This window comes from Bos javanicus, chromosome 21, assembly GCF_032452875.1.
Source record: "Bos javanicus breed banteng chromosome 21, ARS-OSU_banteng_1.0, whole genome shotgun sequence".
NCBI lineage: Eukaryota > Metazoa > Chordata > Mammalia > Artiodactyla > Bovidae > Bos > Bos javanicus.
The window spans coordinates 57,967,122-57,985,970 of record NC_083888.1 but is presented as its reverse complement, the minus strand read 5'-3'; the positions used below and the strand labels follow the sequence as shown (position 1 = coordinate 57,985,970).

General features: G+C 51.5%; 1 protein-coding gene across 1 annotated transcript in view; it reads left to right on the top strand.

The window, feature by feature from the left end:
* ASB2 (ankyrin repeat and SOCS box containing 2) overlaps nucleotides 1–18,849 on the top strand; it is a 48,772-nt gene that overhangs the window by 8,118 nt on the left and 21,805 nt on the right. Inside the window, exons 2-4 of the mRNA XM_061395167.1 lie at nucleotides 6,335–6,611; nucleotides 14,767–14,865; nucleotides 18,354–18,520. Coding sequence (XP_061251151.1) covers nucleotides 6,406–6,611; nucleotides 14,767–14,865; nucleotides 18,354–18,520 — 472 coding nt within the window. The 5' untranslated portion in view covers nucleotides 6,335–6,405. The remainder of the gene's footprint in view (nucleotides 1–6,334; nucleotides 6,612–14,766; nucleotides 14,866–18,353; nucleotides 18,521–18,849) is intronic.

The following is an 18,849-nucleotide window of genomic DNA, read 5'->3' as shown; positions in this document are numbered from 1 at the left end:
TCCATCTAGTCAAGGCTATGGTTTTTCCAGTAGTCATGTATGGATGTGAGAATTGGACTATAAAGAAATCTGAGTGCCAAAGAATTGATGCTTTTGAACTGTGGTGTTGGAGAAGACTCTTGAGAGTCCTTTAGCCTGCAAGGAGATCCAACCAGTCCATTCTAAAGGAAATCAGTCCTGAATATTCACTGGAAATACTGATGCTGAAGCTGAAACTCCAATACTTTGGCTACCTGAACTGACTCATTGGAACAGACCCTGATGCTGGGAAAGATTGAAGGCAGGAGGAGAAGGGGACAACAGAGGATGAGATGGTTGGATGGCATCACCGACTCAATGGACATGAGTTTGAGTAAACTCATGCTTAAAACATGAGTTGGTGATGGACAGGGAGGCCTGGTGTGCTGCAATCCATGGGGTCGCAAATAGTCGGACATGACTGAGCGACTGAACTGAGCTGAACTGAACTAAACAGGTAGAGTAACTCAACTTCTAATAACAGGCAAAGCTGTGATTTGAACCCAGCCAGTGTCCCCAGAGGCTGTTCCCTAACAGCCCCTCAGGCTAAGGCTGGGAAGTCCCACCCACCTCGGGGAGACACCCCCGTGTCCTCGGCAGCAGCCCTAGCCTGTGACGGGGAAGCCCAGTGACGGGGAAGCAACCGGGCATCGCAGGCTTCCACACCAACAGCCGGGTCCCGTGCTAGGCCTGCTACGCCTGCGCCCTCTTAATTCTACCACCACCTCCTCACAACAGTCCTTACCAGTGACTCTGTTTTTGCACATGAGGCTTCTAAAGGTGGGGAACTTACTCAAGGCTGAGGATCTCCCAACCAAGTACTAACCAGGCCGAGATCAGATGAGACTGGGCTTGTTCAGGGTGGTGTGGCCGCAGACAGACTGAGGATCTCAATGGGAAAATCAAGAGATGTCAGGTCCCACAGCGAAGATGGGGAAGCTCCTCTCCTTCAAGAACCTTCAAGGTCAACCCCCATCTGGGAAACTTCCCCTGCATGGGCTGAGAGCCTGACACCGTGCCCACTGTGCAGATGCCAGGCTGGAGGAGGATGGCAATATTATCCCTGCCTGCTCAGAACCCCGTGAGTGCTGCTTACCTGGATCCGTGTCCCTGAAATTCCCAGAAGGAGCACTGGCTTTGAGGTAGGAAGCTTGGGCTCCAAAGCCCTATGTTCCAGCTGCCTGTCCTCATGCGACCCTTTCCCTTCCCCTTTCTGAATCGTAATTGCTTCATCCATCACACCCATGTGTGGGTATCAAGTACGTAGGGACATCAGGTCCTGGTGGAAGGCTCGAGGATGCAGAAGATTTAGTAAGTTAATTCAACAAAAAACGTTCTTACTTTCTAGGGCTGTTGTCAAGGCAATGCCATGAGATAAATGATAAAAGGGAAAGTCTCTGGATGCATCTCACCCATGGGGGTGGGGGATGGGGGATTGGGGAGTCTGGCATTAGTTGCAGGAGATGGCAGCTCCAGGTGAGCATCACCTAGTTGCCCTCGCCTTCCTAGAAATCTGGTCAGGGAAGGGGTGCTCGTTGGAGCTGGGTGCTGTCCAGGTGCCTCTGAACCACCCACACCAGGCTGCAGAGCCAATGGCTATCTTGGGGTGAAGGACTGGAGGGGTCTCCTCCCCACTGCCCGCACCTACCCAGCATAGGTATGGCTCCCACAACGTGGTGAAGTGTGTTGTCTCATTCCCATTTTTACTGATAAAGGAGCTGAAGCCCAGAAGGGGAAGTGACTTGAACAAGGTCACAAAGCTAGTAAGTTGAAGAATTGAAACTAGACCTAGAGTTCCTGACTCTCAGATCTGAGATCCTTCCACTCCTACCTGGGTCCCTATTCCCCCTGCTAAGCTCCATAACTGTGGAGAATTTGTTGACGTGGCCATAGGGACCCCCAGGGACAAAGAGTTTGGGCTTCACTAGCACAGAGCTGACCAAACATCTCAATGAGCTGCAGAAATTTTAGAACAGGAAGAGCCCTTGGAAGCCTTCTAGCCAAAACCCTCCTTTTGCAATGGGAAAACTGAGGCCCAGAGAGGGACAGGGATGTGGCTGAGGTCACACAGCGCTTGAGCATCGACTTGGAGACTATAACTCAGGAAAACTGAGGCCCAGAGAGGGACAGGGATGTGGCTGAGGTCACACAGCACTTGAGCATCGACTTGGAGACTATAACTCAGGTCTCTGACTCTTAGTCCAGTGCTCTCCCCCGTGGCCACTGGCCTGGAGCAGGGGGATGCCCGCAGGTGGAGGCATCAAAACAGGCCAGGCACTGGGCGTCTGTACTTCTGGTCAGGTAGCACCACAGTTACTGAGTCTCTGCCTTGTTCCAAGTCAGGGGTAGAGCTGGACTCCAGGCCTGGAAAAGCCAAGGCAGGGACCTTAGGCGCAGGGTAGCAAGGGAGGCGTGGGAAGCAGGGTCTGCCCAGACGGCTGTGGGGACCACCTGGCTGCACAGTGCCAGTGACAGAGGGCAGGATCTAGTCCATCCTGCCATTTAACAGATGGAAAAACCAAGGGCCCAAGAGACGAAGATGCTCATGGCTGAGCTGGGAAATTTACCCAAGTCTCTTTGATTCCCAGTCTTGAGCTATTTATACAATAAGCAAAACTGATGTTGTTGCTGCTGCAAAATAATAATAATGGTAGAGGTAGGAGATCAGGTGGAACTTTATAGGCCAACAGTTGTTACTCTTAGGGCTGTGACAGTAATTGTGTGTATGTGTGTGTGTGTACATTCAGTCGCTACGTCATGTCTGAGTCTTTGGGACCACATGGACTGTAGCCTTCCAGGCTCCTCTGTGCATGGGATTTCCCAGGCAAGAATACTGGAGTGGGTTGCCATTTCCTTCTCCAGGGATCATCCCAGATCAGGGATTAAATCCAGTCTCTTGCATTGGCAGGTAGATTCTTTTTTTTTTTTACTTTATTTTATTTATTTTTTTAAATTTTATTTTATTTTTAAACTTTACATAATTGTATTAGTTTTGCCAAATATCATAATGAATCCGCCACAGGTATGCATGTGTTCCCCATCCTGAACCCTCCTCCCTCCTCCCTCCCCATACCATCCCTCTGGGTCGTCCCAGTGCACTAGCCCCAAGCATCCAGTATTGTGCATCGAACCTGGACTGGCAACTCGTTTCATACATGATATTTTACATGTTTCAATGCCATTCTCCCAAATCTTCCCACCCTCTCCCTCTCCCACAGAGTCCATAAGACTGTTCTATACATCAGTGTCTCTTTTGCTGTCTCGTACACAGGGTTCTTGTTACCATCTTTCTAAAGTCCATATATATGCGTTGGTATACTGTATTGGTGTTTTTCCTTCTGGCTTACTTCACTCTGTATAATAGGCTCCAGTTTCATCCACCTCATTAGAACTGATTCAAATGTATTCTTTTTAATGGCTGAGTAATACTCCATTGTGTATATGTACCATAGCTTTCTTATCCATTCATCTGCTGATGGACATCAGCTACCAGGTAAGCCCCGGTGACAGTCATGGGAAGAATATTTACCAAGGACTCAGCCCGTGTCCTCATCCCTTGCCCCTCCTCCACCCCGGACGGTGCTCCCCTGCCCGACTTGTGCTTTATCACCGCTCATTCTGCCAAGTGATGGTCCCCAGTCCCCCGTGGAGCTCTTAGAAAAAGAGTGACACCCAGGCCACACACCAGAATCCAGAGATTCTGACGCAATGGGTCTGAGATGAGGCCCAAACACAATCCTTTATAGAGAACCAATCTTATATACTTTTAAAGTAGACATATTATTGTGGTATAATGTACTCACAGAGAAGCGTACAGATCACTTGAATTGCTCCAAGGATTCAAAGGGAACCAACCGATAGTAAACCACTTAGATCAAGAAATACAGGGGACTTCCCTGGCAGTCCAGTGGTTAGGACTTCCCCATCCAATGCAGGGGGTGCAGGTTCGATCCCCAGTCAGGGAACTAAGACCCCACATGCCTCAGGGCCAACAAGCCAACACATAAAACAGAACCAAAATTGTAACAAACTCAACAAAGACTTTTTAAATGGTCCTCATCAAAAAAAAGTCTTAAAAAAACACCGTGTAACCGGCCCCCTTCATGGTCCTTGTCACTTTGTTAACTCCTAAAGGTAATCACTCTCCATTGCCTGTTCTTGAACTTTATACAAGTTGAATGGTGTGTGTATATTCTTTATTATCCGATTTCTTTGGCTCAGTTTGGCTCATGAGACTCATCCTGTTATTGTGTATAGTGGCGATTTGAGTGTTTCAATGATGTATACTATCCATCACGTGAATATACCAGAATGTAGTAATCCATTCAAATGCTGATAGACATTTGGGGAGTTTCCAGGGGGTTATTATGAACAGTGCTGCTATGGATATTCTTGAACTTGCCTTTTTGTACACAAGTCTCGGACATAGAGCCTGGAGTGGGGATTTGAGGATCAAAGGAAATAAATATGCTCAGCATTAGCAAATGTCATCCCATTTTGACACTCCTGCCAGGAGTAGGGAGCATCCTGGTTTCTCCACATCCTCTCTAACCCTCATCATTTCCCATCTTCTCTTGAGCCATTCTGGTGGGTGTATAGCGGTATTACATTGGAGTCTTGAGTTACATTCTCCCCAGATACTTAGGAAGTGAAGTGCCCTTACCTCTGGTGGTTGGCCATTTAGCTCTTTTCTTTGTGAAGTGCCTGGCATAGTCTTTTGAGTATCAGTTATCTAGAGCCACAAGAATCCTACATAACACAGCACCCCCAATAAGAATTCATTCTCAGGAATTCCTTGGTGGTTCAGTGGTTAGGACTCCATGATCTTAATGAGGAGGGCAGGGGTTCAATTTCTTGTTAGGGAACTAAGATCCCACAAGTTACTTGGTGCAGCCAAAACAAGGGGAAAAAAAAGAGTTTATTCTGGTGTTCTGCGTCTGCAGGTCGATGGGCTGATCTAGGCCAGGCCAGGCTGGGCTACTGAGCTTCAGGCTGCAGGCCCACTGGACACAGCTCCTCTATGCGGGTTGGGCTAAGGCTGCTCCAAGTGAGTTCACTCTGGGGCCCAGCTAAAGGGCAATGGCTCTGGGGGGAGTCCTGGAGCTGGCAGAGGAGCGAGTGCCACTGCCCATGCGCGTGTCAACTGGCTGCTTTATCATGTCCACCAATATTCACCGGCCAGAGCAAGCTACAAGGCCAAGCCCAATCTCAGCGGGGAAGGACAGGGGAACAATCTGCCTCTGAGGGGAAGAGGAAGGTGAATATTTGCTGAGCAAACCAAATTACAGCCCTGGTATTTTGCATATTTTTTTTAAAAGACCTTATATGACTCTAATCTTCAATCAAGGCTCAGAACCACTGACCTAGAGTCACACTGCATGTCAGCCAGTCAAAACAAAAGTCAGGCCTAGCTGATTTGGCCTCATTTCCTTAAAGCAGTTGACTCAAGCAAAGTCCATTTCACCTTTAGGCTTTTTTTTTTTTTTTTTTGAGAAGACAGTCCCTGGATTAACATGGCAAGTGATTTTAACAACTGGTTTTTAACTAGAGCATATGATTCATCTCTAATAATCGCAACTCTAGTACAGGGCAGAGAAGTGGGGAATTAGGTGTTGTGGATAATTGGAAGGAAGGAATGTGAGCACAGTTGTGTAAGTGCCGTGATGGCAGGGATTCTGTCGTTGGTATCGTTGTTATATCACCAAAGCTTAGAAGAGTGCTCAGTAAATAATCTCTCAATTAATGATGCATGCATACATGCATAGATAGGCTGTCTGGGATGGAAAAATAAACCGTGGATGAGTGGATGGTTGGTTGAATACATAGATGTATAGGTGGCTGAATGGATAAATGACTGGGTGGGGGACAGACAAATACATCAGAGGTTGAATAGTGGAGAGATGGGTGAATGACTGGATGGTTGGATAGACAGATGAGTGGATGGATAGGAGCATGGATGGTTGGATGGACAGATTATTAGAAGGTTGGACAAATGGATGGTGAGGTGAATGAATGGGAGGGTGAATGGATAAATGAGTGGGTAGGTGGACAGCTAGATCCAAGAGAGGATGAATAATTGGACAGGTGGGTAGTTGGTTGGATGGATAGTCAGGCTGGCAGACTGATGAATAGAGGAGTGGATGGATGGTGGATGGATGGATGGATAGGTGAATGGGTGATTGGGTAGATCATATGACAAAACGAAAGGATGAAACATGATTGTGTGATTGCTGCAAGAAAGCATAGCCTTCCCTGTGTCTAAACACAGCTACTTTCCAAACTCTTAGTTACCAGGATGGCTTTGATCTCCTCACAGAGCTTTCTGGTTTGATGCTTGCTCCTCCCTGCTGAGTGTCTTCTGGAGGCGGAGGTGAGGCGTGGAAGAGGATGGCCACGGAGATCAGTGCTCGGGGCAGACCGCGCGCCATTGGGCAAGAGGAATACAACCTGTACAGCAGCCTGAGCGAGGACGAGCTGGTCCAGATGGCCATTGAGCAGAGCCTGGCTGACAAGACTCGGGGCCCAACCACCACTGAGACCACTGTGCCCACACGTGTCAACCGTGAACCCGCCCACTTCTATCCATGGACCAGGTGAGCAAGGGGCATCCAATAGGGTGCAGATCCCAAACACTGTTAAGCCAAGACCAAAGTAGCCTGGTCTCTAAGCTGTATTTTCACACTGTAATGACTTACAGTTGTTATCTAAGCTTACTGAGCTCTGAAGGTGCCAGGCACTGCCCTGGGTGCTCTACGCACTTTGCCTCATTTTATCCTCTTAAGGACCTTCTAGGAATCTCTGTGCTATATCCCATTTTAGAGATAAGGAAACTGAAGCTCAGGGCTGAGTGACTAGTCCAGGGTCACACAGCTGGCAGATTGTGTGGCAGACATTGAACCTATCTGGTTCCAAAGCCCATAGCTTAGTCTTGCTTCACTGGCTTTATGATTGGATGCGGTGGAACTGAGGTGCTGAATCTGGTGAGTTTACAACCCTATCTATGCTGTCTCCCTGGAAATACATGTCTGAGAAGCAGTAATATCTGCCTGGCAAAGCCATCTTGCCTTCTGTTCTGGCTCCCCCATCTGGATATGACCTCATCATCCCATTAGCCGGACCATCTACAGCAGCGCCAGGTTGCATCAGAAGAACTATGATGTGGGCCTCAACTGTAATTTCACAGATGCAATTTGACTATCCCAAGAGCCACACTAAAAAGTAAAGAGAAACAGATGAAATTAATTTGAATCTAAAATACTATCATTTCCAAATGTCATTAATATGAAGCTTACCAATGAGATATTTACATGCCCTTTCCTTTCAAGTCTCTGGAAGTTAGTGTGTATTTTATGTTCACAGCCCATCTCAATTCAGACTAGCCACATCTCAAGGGCTCACTAGTCGTACGTGGCTACATGCTGGACATGTAGCATGTCCAGAGACAAATCTAGACACCTACCCCCTTCATAGGAGATGAGAGGCAGGGAGGTAATTAGGATCTTAAAATGGCACTGGATCTTATAATGCTTTTAGAAAAGAAGCATATACATTTTAAAAAAATGCTTTTGCTCAGCATGGAGTCCAAGTCAAGTGTGTATTTGCAGGAATTTTTTAAATTTTTATTTTTATTATTTTTTTAACACCAGAAACATTTTGTAATGGGGTATAGCCTATTAACAATTGGGGTATAGTTGTGATAATTTCAGGTGAACAGTAAAGGAACTCAACCATACTTATACATGTGTCCATTCTCCGTGGGGATAGGAAGTGATATAACACTTGTGTGGGTGTTACCTTGAGGCATGGGCCTCAAATCTTATTGTCTTCAACAGCCAGTTGACTTCCTGTGTGACCTTGGGCAAGTTACTTAACCTCTCTGAACCTCAAACAATAATAGTAATAACAGCAGCAACAATAAACAGACTTTCTGATGCCCAGAACCAGTGGATAGGGATGAAGGTGGGTGATGGTACGCCTTGACCCTGTCCCCTGATGAAAGGGTGACTTTGGCCTTTTGGAGGCTAGACCACTTTTGCCAGGCAGGCTGAGCAAAGGCCTGGGATGCGCACCACTCAGGCGTCCCTTCCTTAAAGGGGCAGGCAGGCATAAGGAAGTCCCATCCTGGGACTCCATCTGAAATGCAGAAGTCCAAAGCCAAGATTGTGATGGCTCATGTTCTAGAAGCTCTGGTTCCTGTTCTGGCCGGTTCAGCCTAAGTCAGACCACAGGTTCCTCTTTCTCAGGGGGATCAGATAGAGAGAAGAGCATCCTCCCCTCATCCTAGCTGCAGCACAAACCACGTAACCTGGGGCCACCTCTGCAGCCTTCTCCTGTGTGGGAACCACCCCCAGGAGTCCTGGGGACCCTTGAAAATATTAGCACTGGGCCCTGACCTCCTTCTTCTTCTCGGGGTAGGAAGAAGAGGCCCACTGTGGGGTGTAAACATTTATCCTGAGAAAAAACCTCTCACACAGCAGGGAAAGGACTTATGCGGGGCCACGTGATCCTCACCTAAGACCCAGGCAGAGTCATGCAGGGCAGGAGGACTGAGCCTGCCTCTCCGCACCCTGGAGGTGACCTGCGGCTGCCTGGGTTCTGTTCTGCCCTTTCGTCTCTGAAAGGAGGCAGAGCTGCTGGGAAAGCAAGTCCCTTTCATGGGACTTTTAATGAAATTCTTCTCTCCTGCCCGGCAAGCTTAGCCCACAGGCATTCACCTGACCCTGAGAGAAGCCACGGAAGGTGGATGTCTCGGGGTCCAGTTTACATGTGACAATGCAGGCGCCCCGCAGGTCCAGGACCCAAACCAAGGTCTGACCCGCCCTGAGTTTCAGACACTTAGCCAGCTGTGCTGATGCTACAGAGGCCTCTGTTTCCTGTCCCTCCTCCACTTCCAAGGGCCTCTTCCCCACTGAGATTTAGGGTCCCACCCCGACAAGAGACATATGGACTTGCGTTCAGACACAGCCTGAGAGTAAGTACAGGGCCCAAGAGAGTCCTTGAACACATTTATCCCCGAATATCACCGTGTCCATCTAAGTGCACCCACAGCACGTCTAGAAGACGGGCATCACATATGCCCTCGGAGGCTCCCCGTGGCCAGCCCCTCTTCATCTTTGAGCAGGCTCCCCGACCAAGCAGGTTGCATTTTTACTTTCCTGGCTGTTTACTTCGCTGCCCTGACAATGACTTACAGCTTCTATCTTTTTATTTCTGCCGTTCACCTGTGAACTCCTTGAAGGCCGGAGTTCTTCTTTCCTGTGAGGCCCCGTGTCTAGCACATGGGGCTTGACCTGTGGCAACACCACAGAGCTCTTTGTAGGCGGATGAATGGGTTAATGCAGACCTGAGTGAGGTGGTGGCTGATCAGACCGGAAAGAGAAGGGGGTGTAGAGTGGGTTCGGATCCTTCCTCTGTCACTACTGGCTGTGTGACCTCAGGCAAGTGACTTGACTTTTCTGAGCCCCAGCAGCCTTATCCCTAAAATGGTAATAACAAAACTTGCCTAGGCTCACCTGGCACCTTTTCTTATGAAAAGCAAATCAGATGAGGTAGGTGTTGAAGTTCCCCACAACATCCTGCTGCCTGAACGACTTCCCCCCACTTCCTCCCTGCGTACCCCGACTGCTCATCTCATGACAGCCTCCGTTTCCTGGACAAGCTTTTGTGTCACTGTAGGAAGACATTATCTGGCCTCCTGAGAGTGTCCCCAGTGACACTGTGTGACCTCCTTGGGGACAGGGAACAGATATTACTCACTTTTGTATCCTCAGTTCAGTTCAGTCCAGTCGCTCAGTCGTGTCTGACTCTTTGTGACCCCATGAATCACAGCACACCAGGCCTCCCTGTCCATCACCAACTCCCGGAGTTCACGCAGACTCACGTCCATCGAGTCAGTGATGCCATCCAGCCATCTCATCCTCTGTCGTCCCCTTCTCCTCCTGCCCCCAATCCCTCCCAGCATCAGAGTCTTTTCCAACAAGTGCCTGGCAAAGAGCCTGGATCACTGTAGATGCCCAGTGAATGTTGTTATGCAGATCAGTGTACTTTGAATCCAATAAAATTCTCTAGAAATACAATTTATTGTTACCTGCTTGTGACCAAAATGGCAAATGTGGACATAAAGATCAACTGGTGCTTTGGGATCCTAGAAATGAAAGCCAGCTCAGCACTTCAGAGAAATATAATATTCCCTCTTAAAGTCATTGTCCAATTTGCCTCTCTTCTACCACAGGGTAAAGGGTTGAACCATGATCCCTGAACCCAAGGTAAAGGGTTTGGCTTGAATATGTATGACGATCATTTGCCAAACCTTGGCCCACTGAGGACTCTCCCTGAATGGAAGAGGAACTTTCTATACAATAAAGAAGCAGGATTCTTGCACTCATGAAGCAGGAAGTCCAGGGTTACCGAAATGAACCAGTTCAAATGGGTCTAGAAAGCTGGGTCTTCCAGTTTTCAAACTTCTGCATTTTATTTAAGGTTACATTTCTAAGAAAATGAAAGCATGAGGCAGGAACTTGCTTGAGCTGATGTATGCACAGCTGCAAACAATTCAAATAAGCCACTTTTACTATACAACTATGATGTTCCAGCTTCATTCTTGGCACTTGCATGTAAATCAGGCCTGGTCCCTGCTTTCCTTAAGTTTGCAGTCTAACGAGGGCAAGGCTCAGAGGTACATAATGATTGAATAGGATGGATGCAACAAAGAGGCTTGCTTCAGTGTCAGAGGGACACAGGAAGAGTTGATTTATTTGTTAGTCTAGGAGGTGGGCTTTGCAGGATGAATAGGAGTTTGTCACACAGGCTAGAGGAAGTGAACCTCTCTGAGCCTCAGTTTCCTCATCTGCAAAAGGGAGCCAATTATATTGCCTTCACAAAGTGGTCTAAAGGATGAAATGAAGTACTCTGTGCCACGTGCCTATCATAAGACTCGGTGTACAGCAAGCTCTCTATGAATCTTAGCCTTTGATGGGAAGGCAGAAGTTGCTGCAGTCGGAACTCACATTCTCCTCTACCTGTGAGTCCTTTCTGGCCAGCCCAGGAAGGATGAGTTGGCCAGTGGATGAGAGGGAAGCAGAACCCTCATGGGTGGCATGGGCATGGAGGTAGTGACCTCATGTGAGCTCTTCCTCTCTGTAACCATGAGTACAGAGGGCTGGTTCTCCAGGAATCTGAGGTCTTGGCCTATAACCACACAGCACCAAGATTGCCATAGAGGGTATTACCCTTTCAAAGGTTTTTGTTTGCTTGTTTTGTAATATTCATTGAAATTTATCAAGCAACTACTGCATGCTTCCCTGGGGGCTCAAACAGTAAAGAATCTGCATGCAATGCAGGAGACTCAGCTTCGATCCCTGAGTCAGGAAGATCCTCTAGGGAAGGGAATGGCTACCCACACCAGTATTCTTGCCTGGAGAATCCCATGGACAGAGGAGACTGGCGGGCTACAGTCCATGGGGTTGCAAAGAGTCAGACACGACTGAGCGACTAACACCTGACCTGTGCCAGACCCTGTACTCATGACACCTGTGCTGGACACAGGGTTCGTGTAAGGACCAGATGAGAGAGCAGGTATCAGATGCTGCTTGTTAGGGTGGCAGGCACAGGGAAGAGTCTTGTTATCAGCTCCCTCCGCTGTTAAGATGCCTGCTTGCCACCTGCGTTCACCCAGGTCCAGGCCAAATTAACACCCTTCCTGGGACTGTCCTGGGCGTCTCGTTAACTCTGACAGGACTCACTGAGAAGTTAGGAGACCTTGTCATCACTGCCCAGCTCCCCACTCTCACCGAGCCTGACCCGTGTCTGAAGCCAGGATCAGGATGGGCTGGATTCCAGGACAGGGACCTGGCTATGGTGACACTCCCCCAACCCCCACCTGCCCGCCCACACAGAGGACGGGGGACCCTTCCTGGGCCCCTTCCAGGTCATGACCTGTGCCCACATCCTGCCAGGTCCCTCTCACCTCTGATGACTCAGCCCTGGTGGTTTTCTCTGCTGGGAATTTCCCTGCTCCAGACCTGAGGGGAAGTGGGGTCAGCAGGCTTGATCAGAAAGAACATGGAACCCAGTTGGGACCCCACATGCTTTCCAGCTCTGAGCACTCACCCTATCTGCCCCTCCAGCCCAGTTAACGCCTGATTTCAGAGCCCCCAGAGCGAGTCCTCCAGCCTCTCTCCCAGCCCCTCCCCTGCAGCCTGGTGGTGGTGGGTGTCCTGGCCCCCCAACACTGTAGATCTTTGAACATCTTGAGGATCACATCAACGATCTGCACCACTCGGGGCCTAGTGCAGGGCGTGGGACCAGCAGGAGCTGGGAAGGTCTCCTGGAAACAAACCTGGTCTGTCTGTTTCCTCCTCCGCCTGTGGGAGCAATCCGCCCCCTGCCTCCATCCAGGGAGATGGGAGGATGGAAAGAAGGTGCTGCCCTGAGACTTCATGAGGGAAAGTCACTGTCACCACCTCGCTGCCACCCCCACCAGCCTCACCGTCCCTTTCTTGCTGTTACGTTTACGCCATCAGTGAAATGTCCCCATTTCAGGGTGGGAGTGAGCTGCTATCAGTGCTTTTTACCTGGCTAAAATCAGTCTAACAGCAAAAAGTGATGAGGCCACACATGGACCCATGATGAGAGTGACTGGGTCCCCAGGACCACGCAGATGTAGAAGCCCAGGGCTTTGTCATGACCCTCGGACTGGGGACTGCCGCTGTGCCCAGAAGTCTCCCCTTTTCAGGGCCAGCAGTAAAGAATATACCAGCCAATACAGGAGACTCGAGCTCGATCCCTGAGTTGGAAGATTCCCTGGAGGCGGAAAAGGCAACCCACTCCAGTATTCTTGCCTGGAGAATCCCCATGGACAGAGGAGCCTGGTGGGCTACAGTCCACAGGGTTGCAAAGAGTCAGACACGACTGAGCGACTGAGCACATACACACGCAGCATGTACAGCAGTGACGCTGAAGCAGCAGCTCTTGGGGCTGGGGGAGAGGACCCTGGCAGCCAGGCTCTGAGCCCCCTCGCCAGGACATGGCCTTCGATGTGTATGGCCTCCTGAGTCTCCACGTGAGCTCACTGCAGTGAAAGCTCCATGACCACCACAGCAGCGAGGGGACCCCTGGTCTGGTCCCGCCTCCTCATTTTGCAAAAGAGGAAACTGAGGCACAGAGGGGTGGGGGCTTGTTCCCAGTTGCAGGGCTTGTCAGTGTGGTGGACTGAGGGCCGGAGAGGGGATAAAGGGATGGGAGAGAGGGAGAGACCAAGGCTCTGGGGAATAGAGCCCATCGTCAGAGCTCCACGGACAGGTAGGCAGCAACTTCGCAGCTGAGTGTGGGCCTGGGGAAGTTTCTCACTTCTTGGAGCCTCAGCCTCCATGTCTAGACAAAGCAGTGGCATTGACACCCACTCTAGCGTTCGTGGCACCACACTCGGCCTCACAGTGCTCAGGAACAGGTGTGGGAGAAGGCAGGCGGGAAGTGATGACCGTCCTGCAGTGATGAGCCGCGTGGGACAGGTGCTGGCGTCCTGCCCGTCTCTCTGCCCCTCACCCTTCCCCGTGTCCCCACCTGGCTGAGGGTGCCCACAAAATCTGCAGGGCCTACAATTCCAGCACCTCCGTGGCCCACAGGGGGCTGGTCACCTGTACCAGCATCCTCCCCAATCCTCCAGGGCACCCCAAGAAGGGCACAGGAGACCAGACTGGGTCCTCTGGGGTGTCCATGGCTCCAGGGCCCCAAACCTGCTGGAAGAGGGGCCAGCAAGCCCTGTTCCCATGCCAACTCCAACCAATTCGGGTCTGTACAGAGGCCACCACCCCTCCTTTTGACCCTCCTGTCCTTACATGGGGGAGCCTGGTGGGCTGCCGTCTATGGGGTTGCACAGAGTCGGACACGGCTGAAGCAACTTAGCAGCAGCAGCAGCAGTCCTTACAACAGCCTGGGGTGGGGGTAGGAAAACTGAGCCCAGAGAGACGAAATCATGATATGATCAACGGTGGACACGTGTCGAGCCCTGTGCCCGGCCCTCTGATAAGCCCTTTACACCATTCACGCACTCAGGCCTCACTAGACTGAATCCCAGAGAAGGAGTACCTGTTCAAGGTCACACAGCCAGGAAGTACCAGAGCTGGATTTGAACCCATGTCGGTCTGACTCCAAGCCCTGGCTCCCATGACCCTCACGCATCCTTCTGATGTGCCCTCTGCACTGTTTGTTCTGACCCTGGGATGGCAGGACCCTCTAATGAGGAGCCGGCAAGGTGGGGGTGGGTCACTGACCTGGCTTGGCGCCCCAGCTTTGCTCTCCTTGTCCCCCACCCCGGTGAATTTCTTGTCCATCTCTTGTTGGGACCCAGCCCAGCCCGCCCCAAGACTGAGTGCTTTTCATCCTGGGACCTGCCACTGACTACTTCTCACATCTTCTGGGTGAAGAATGTCACCTTGCTTCATATCTGCCTCCCGCGTGGTTGGCTGGGGAGGGGGACCTGGGGCGTGGGGTGAGGTTAACCTCATTGTTGTCTTATATGGTCATTTAAATCTCCCAGGGCTTCCTCCAAGGGCCAAAAATAATCTGGAGACACAGCAGCTGCGTCCAGACACAGGGAGGACCCGGCCATCTGCTTTGGTTCAGAGCCCTGTGTCTGTCTGTCAGTCTCCCCCGCGCTCTCCCTTCATCCTCGTTCCTGCCTCCGGCCATGACCCGCTTCTCATACACGGAATACTTTTCCCTCTTTCACTCCTGCCCTGCACCCTCCAGGTCCGCTGTGTCTCCTGAGAGCGCCCCGACCTCAGCCCCCAAGGGCCTGTTCCAGGAGGTTATGCAGAAATACAACCGCAGCAAGTCCTCCCAGCTGGCGTAAGTGCCCCCCGCCGTGGCCCCCAGACCATCCAAGCTCACTCTCCTCCAGACTGGGGTTGGGGGTGGAAGGCAGGCCCACGGGCCCCAGGAAGGGACAGCCCCCCACCAGACACACACCTCTTCCAGGTATGTCCCCCTGAGACTCAGAGGCTCCAGCCAAGCCGGGCTTGGTGGTCACAGACTCTATCCTCCAGGACCTGCCAGCCAGGCTGAGCTTGTGATTAACCCCTGGGTGCACCACCCCCTCCAATGGGCCCTGTGTACTGGAGTCACCCCACAGGGCTCTGAACCTGGGGACCCAGCAAGAGGGAGACTGGGGAGACAGCCCCAGGACCCCAGAGGCTCAGAGCTGAGGCTGATGAATCTGCCGCTCGTCTGTCTCACTTTCCCCCTGCCATCAACGTGGGTCTGTCTGAGCACATCCACAAAGCCCACACCCACAAGTTTGGTTTTGCTTTGTTGCTTTTATTTATTAAGTGCCAGGTGCTAAAACAGAGAAACAATCTGAGCCACAGGAGCGGCTCTCTTTGCCTAGTACTAGGATGCTGGGCTAGGCGTGTCCTTGAAAATAGCTCTGTGTGAGTTCTGTCTCTGCTCCCGCATATCGACCCTAGAAGCAGCTAAAAGCCAAAGAGGGGTCCCATCGCTGGAGACCCTGTATCCTTGATCAGTTACGTTGTGGGGAGGAGGTGACTGGCCAATGCTTTGCTTCTTCTTCTCAGCCCTTCGCAAGCCCTATCCCACCTCTTCCTTGGTGCTGCAGGTAGGATTGTGATTGTCTGGAGGAGCGAGACCCAGCTTCTGGTCTCTGCGTTGCTGCCACTTCCTGTGCAACTGTCCACGAGTCGCTGTCCCTCTCTTGAGTCTCCGTCCTGTGTTAGGACAGAGTGGCCTCGAGGGTCCTGTGTGGCTTCTTAGTCTCTGATGGCCTGACACCCCAACAGCTCCCCCCACCCTCGAGGCGGGCACTCTGGCTGAGCTCACAGACAAGCCAGCGGTGTGTGTGCCTGAGCACTCCAGGGTCCTTGCACCACAGCTGGACGAGACCCAAGCTGGGCAGCGGGTCCCAGGAGTGTTCTCATGACACCGCACACCACCAAGGCCACAAGAATAGCCAGCCCTCTTCCCTTCCACTTCAGCTGGGTCCCACAGGAGACCTTCCAGGGGAGACGGGACACCTACCCCACCGGGGCCTTTCCTGACACCAACAGGGGCTGCTCCGGCTGCTCGTAAGAGGAGCTCGTCAAGGTGGCAGTGATGGCGTTGATGGGGACTCCAGGGCTTATCTGGTCAGTTACCCATCGTCCTTGCTGGGTCTGTAACTTAACCGGCATCTGTGCTCTGAAGCTATTAATAACCAGAGAGGCTGAGAGCCGGGAGGAAGTGCTGCTCTTGCTGCAGGAAGCAGCTGGGAGGCTGAAGGGGCTGGCCCTGCAGACGCTCCGGGCCTATCCGGGCCCCTGACAGGGATGAGGGTCCTGGGACAAGGCTGGCCTCTGGTCTCACCTCCTCCATCCGGCAGATGGGAACATTTATGCAGCATGTTTTCCAAGGGTGGAACCATAGCAGTCGTAGTCCTCACTGACTTTCTAAGGATGGAGGAAGTCAGCTCAGAGAATGAATGAATGAATGAACAAGTGAAGTGGCTTGGATGAGTCAAGCTAAGAAGTTATCTTTTACCGTGGCCCTGGAATCTTTTTGACGTTCACGAGTTTTAAATTGTGAAGGCTTCAGATGTATTAGTCCTCCAGGCATTTAAATCTTGTAGCAGCTAAAAGTTCTAGGGGTGAGGAGAAGGATCTGGAGGAAGAAAAGGGTTGGGAAGACCCCAGAGAGATGCTCGATGTGAATAGTCCCACTCTGAGGGGTCTGTGCTTTCATCTCAGTGCAAATAGGCCCTGAGGTGGAGGCGTTTGGTACACTCTGGAGTGCTACGTGCAGGGAAGGTGTGTAACTATCATTAAAACTCCCATGGGGCTGGTTATCCATCACTTTGGAGGCCAGCGCTGGATGCCCGAATCCCCTGGTACAATGGTCTTGGGGCAGCAGAGCCAGGCACTGAAAGCTGCAGGGACAGAGGGGTGCCCGAATTCTCTTTTGGCCACCAAGGAGCTCCTTGTAAAAAGGGACCCTTGGTTTCCATCTGTGGAGGTGAATGAGCTTGCCGTGTTTCTAGCAGAGTTTCCCCCTGTGGTGCCCAACTCAGAGGTAAAGACGTGGAAACGCTCCAAGTTCAGCAGGGCTCACAAGGATATGGAACACAGGCGCGGCCTGATCCAGAGCCCCCATACTTAATCTCATAGGTTGATTTGCCTCCAAATAGGGCTTCCCCGATAGCCAGTTGATAAAGAATCTGCCTGCAATGCAGGAGACCCCAGTTCTATTCCTGGGTTGGGAAGATCCACTGGAGAAAGGATAGGCTACCCACTCCAGTATTCTTGGGCTTCCCTTGTGGCTCAGTTGGTAAAGAATCTGCCTGCAGTGAGGGAGACCTGGGTTCCATCCCTGGGTTGGCAAGATCCCTTGGAGAAAGGAAAGGGGACCCACGCCAGTATTCTGGCCTGGAGAATTCCATGGGCTATGTGATCCATGAGGTCTCGAACAGTCAAATACGACTGAGCGACTTTCACTTTCACTTTCATGCCTCCAAATGCTCAAAGGAAATCATTGCAAAGTTGTTTTGAATGAGATGCAAACAAAATTCCCAAAGAAACAAGCAAAAATCTAACAGGGAAGAAACTGTCTTTTGGGAAATAGAAGAGGTGAAGGAGTGAAAGAATTAGGGGTTTGTTTGGTTGGGTTGGTTTTTTGTTTGCTTGCTTGGTGGCAAGGTATGTGAGATTTTAGTTCCCTGAACGAGCAGGGAACTGTGTCCCTTGCAGTGGAAGGGCGGAGCACTAACCACTGGACCCTAGAGAATTCCCTGTTTCGGTTCTTAAATTCTGAATTCTTCCTCCTGCCTCCCTCCCTTCCTTCTGTGTTCTTTCTCGCTCTTTCTTTCAAGCAGCAAATATTTATTAAGCACCTGTTATGGATCAGCCGCTGAGCTGGGCCCTGGGAATCAAATCACGAGGGATAAAAGAAAGACACAGGCGCTATGGTCTTGACGCTCACAGTCCAGTGAAGGAGACAGACAGACGGTGGGCAAATGATCAAAGACGTGTAAAGACAAGTGATGAGTCGATGGCTTATGACCGGAGGCAGGGAGAGGCTGACGCGGGCGGGCAGGCCAAAGAAGCCGTGATGGGGCTAAGAGCTGGAGGGGCCAAGGTCAGGCCTGAGGTCGGGGCAGGCTTCCCAGGGCTCGCCCGTGGGGGTTAGGAAGGATTATTCTCCTCATCGAGAGGACACAGCTGCAGGGGCTGAGCACCTGTCCCAGAGCAGAGGGGACAAGAAAGGCTGTGTGATCCCGTGGCCAACCCCTCGCCTGGCCCTGCCTCCGTCTGCCCCGGTCCTGAGGAATGACCGGCCCCTTGCTCTTACAGGCCTGTGGACCCTGTGCTAAAGGCCATCAAGGAAGACGATGAAGAGGCCTTGACGGCTATGATCAAGGCGGGCAAGAACCTCTCAGAACCCAACAAGGAGGGCTGGCTGCCACTGCACGAGGCGGCCTACTACGGCCAGCTGAACTGCCTGAAGGCCCTGCACCGAGGTGAGGCGGCGGGTCGGGCTGCGGCCACAGGTGGGACTGGGACCCATGGGTGGTGGCACTTTCCTTCTGGAGCTTTGGCCCACAACGACCGTGATGACCGGGGGCAAGGCCAAGGTACCACCCCGCCTTGCAGAGTTCAAGTCAGCACGTCGGAAGGGAGGAAGTGATGTGTCTCCCGCCTCCCCGACTCTGCGCTCCCCACCCCATCCCGCCACCTCTCCAGCCCTCCAGGACAGGAGAGTCTAATTCCTAGAAGAGGACTGAGGGAGGGCTGACTTCTGGGAGCGCCAGCTTGTCCCAGAATGTTCCAGGAGTTGATCTGGTGTGGA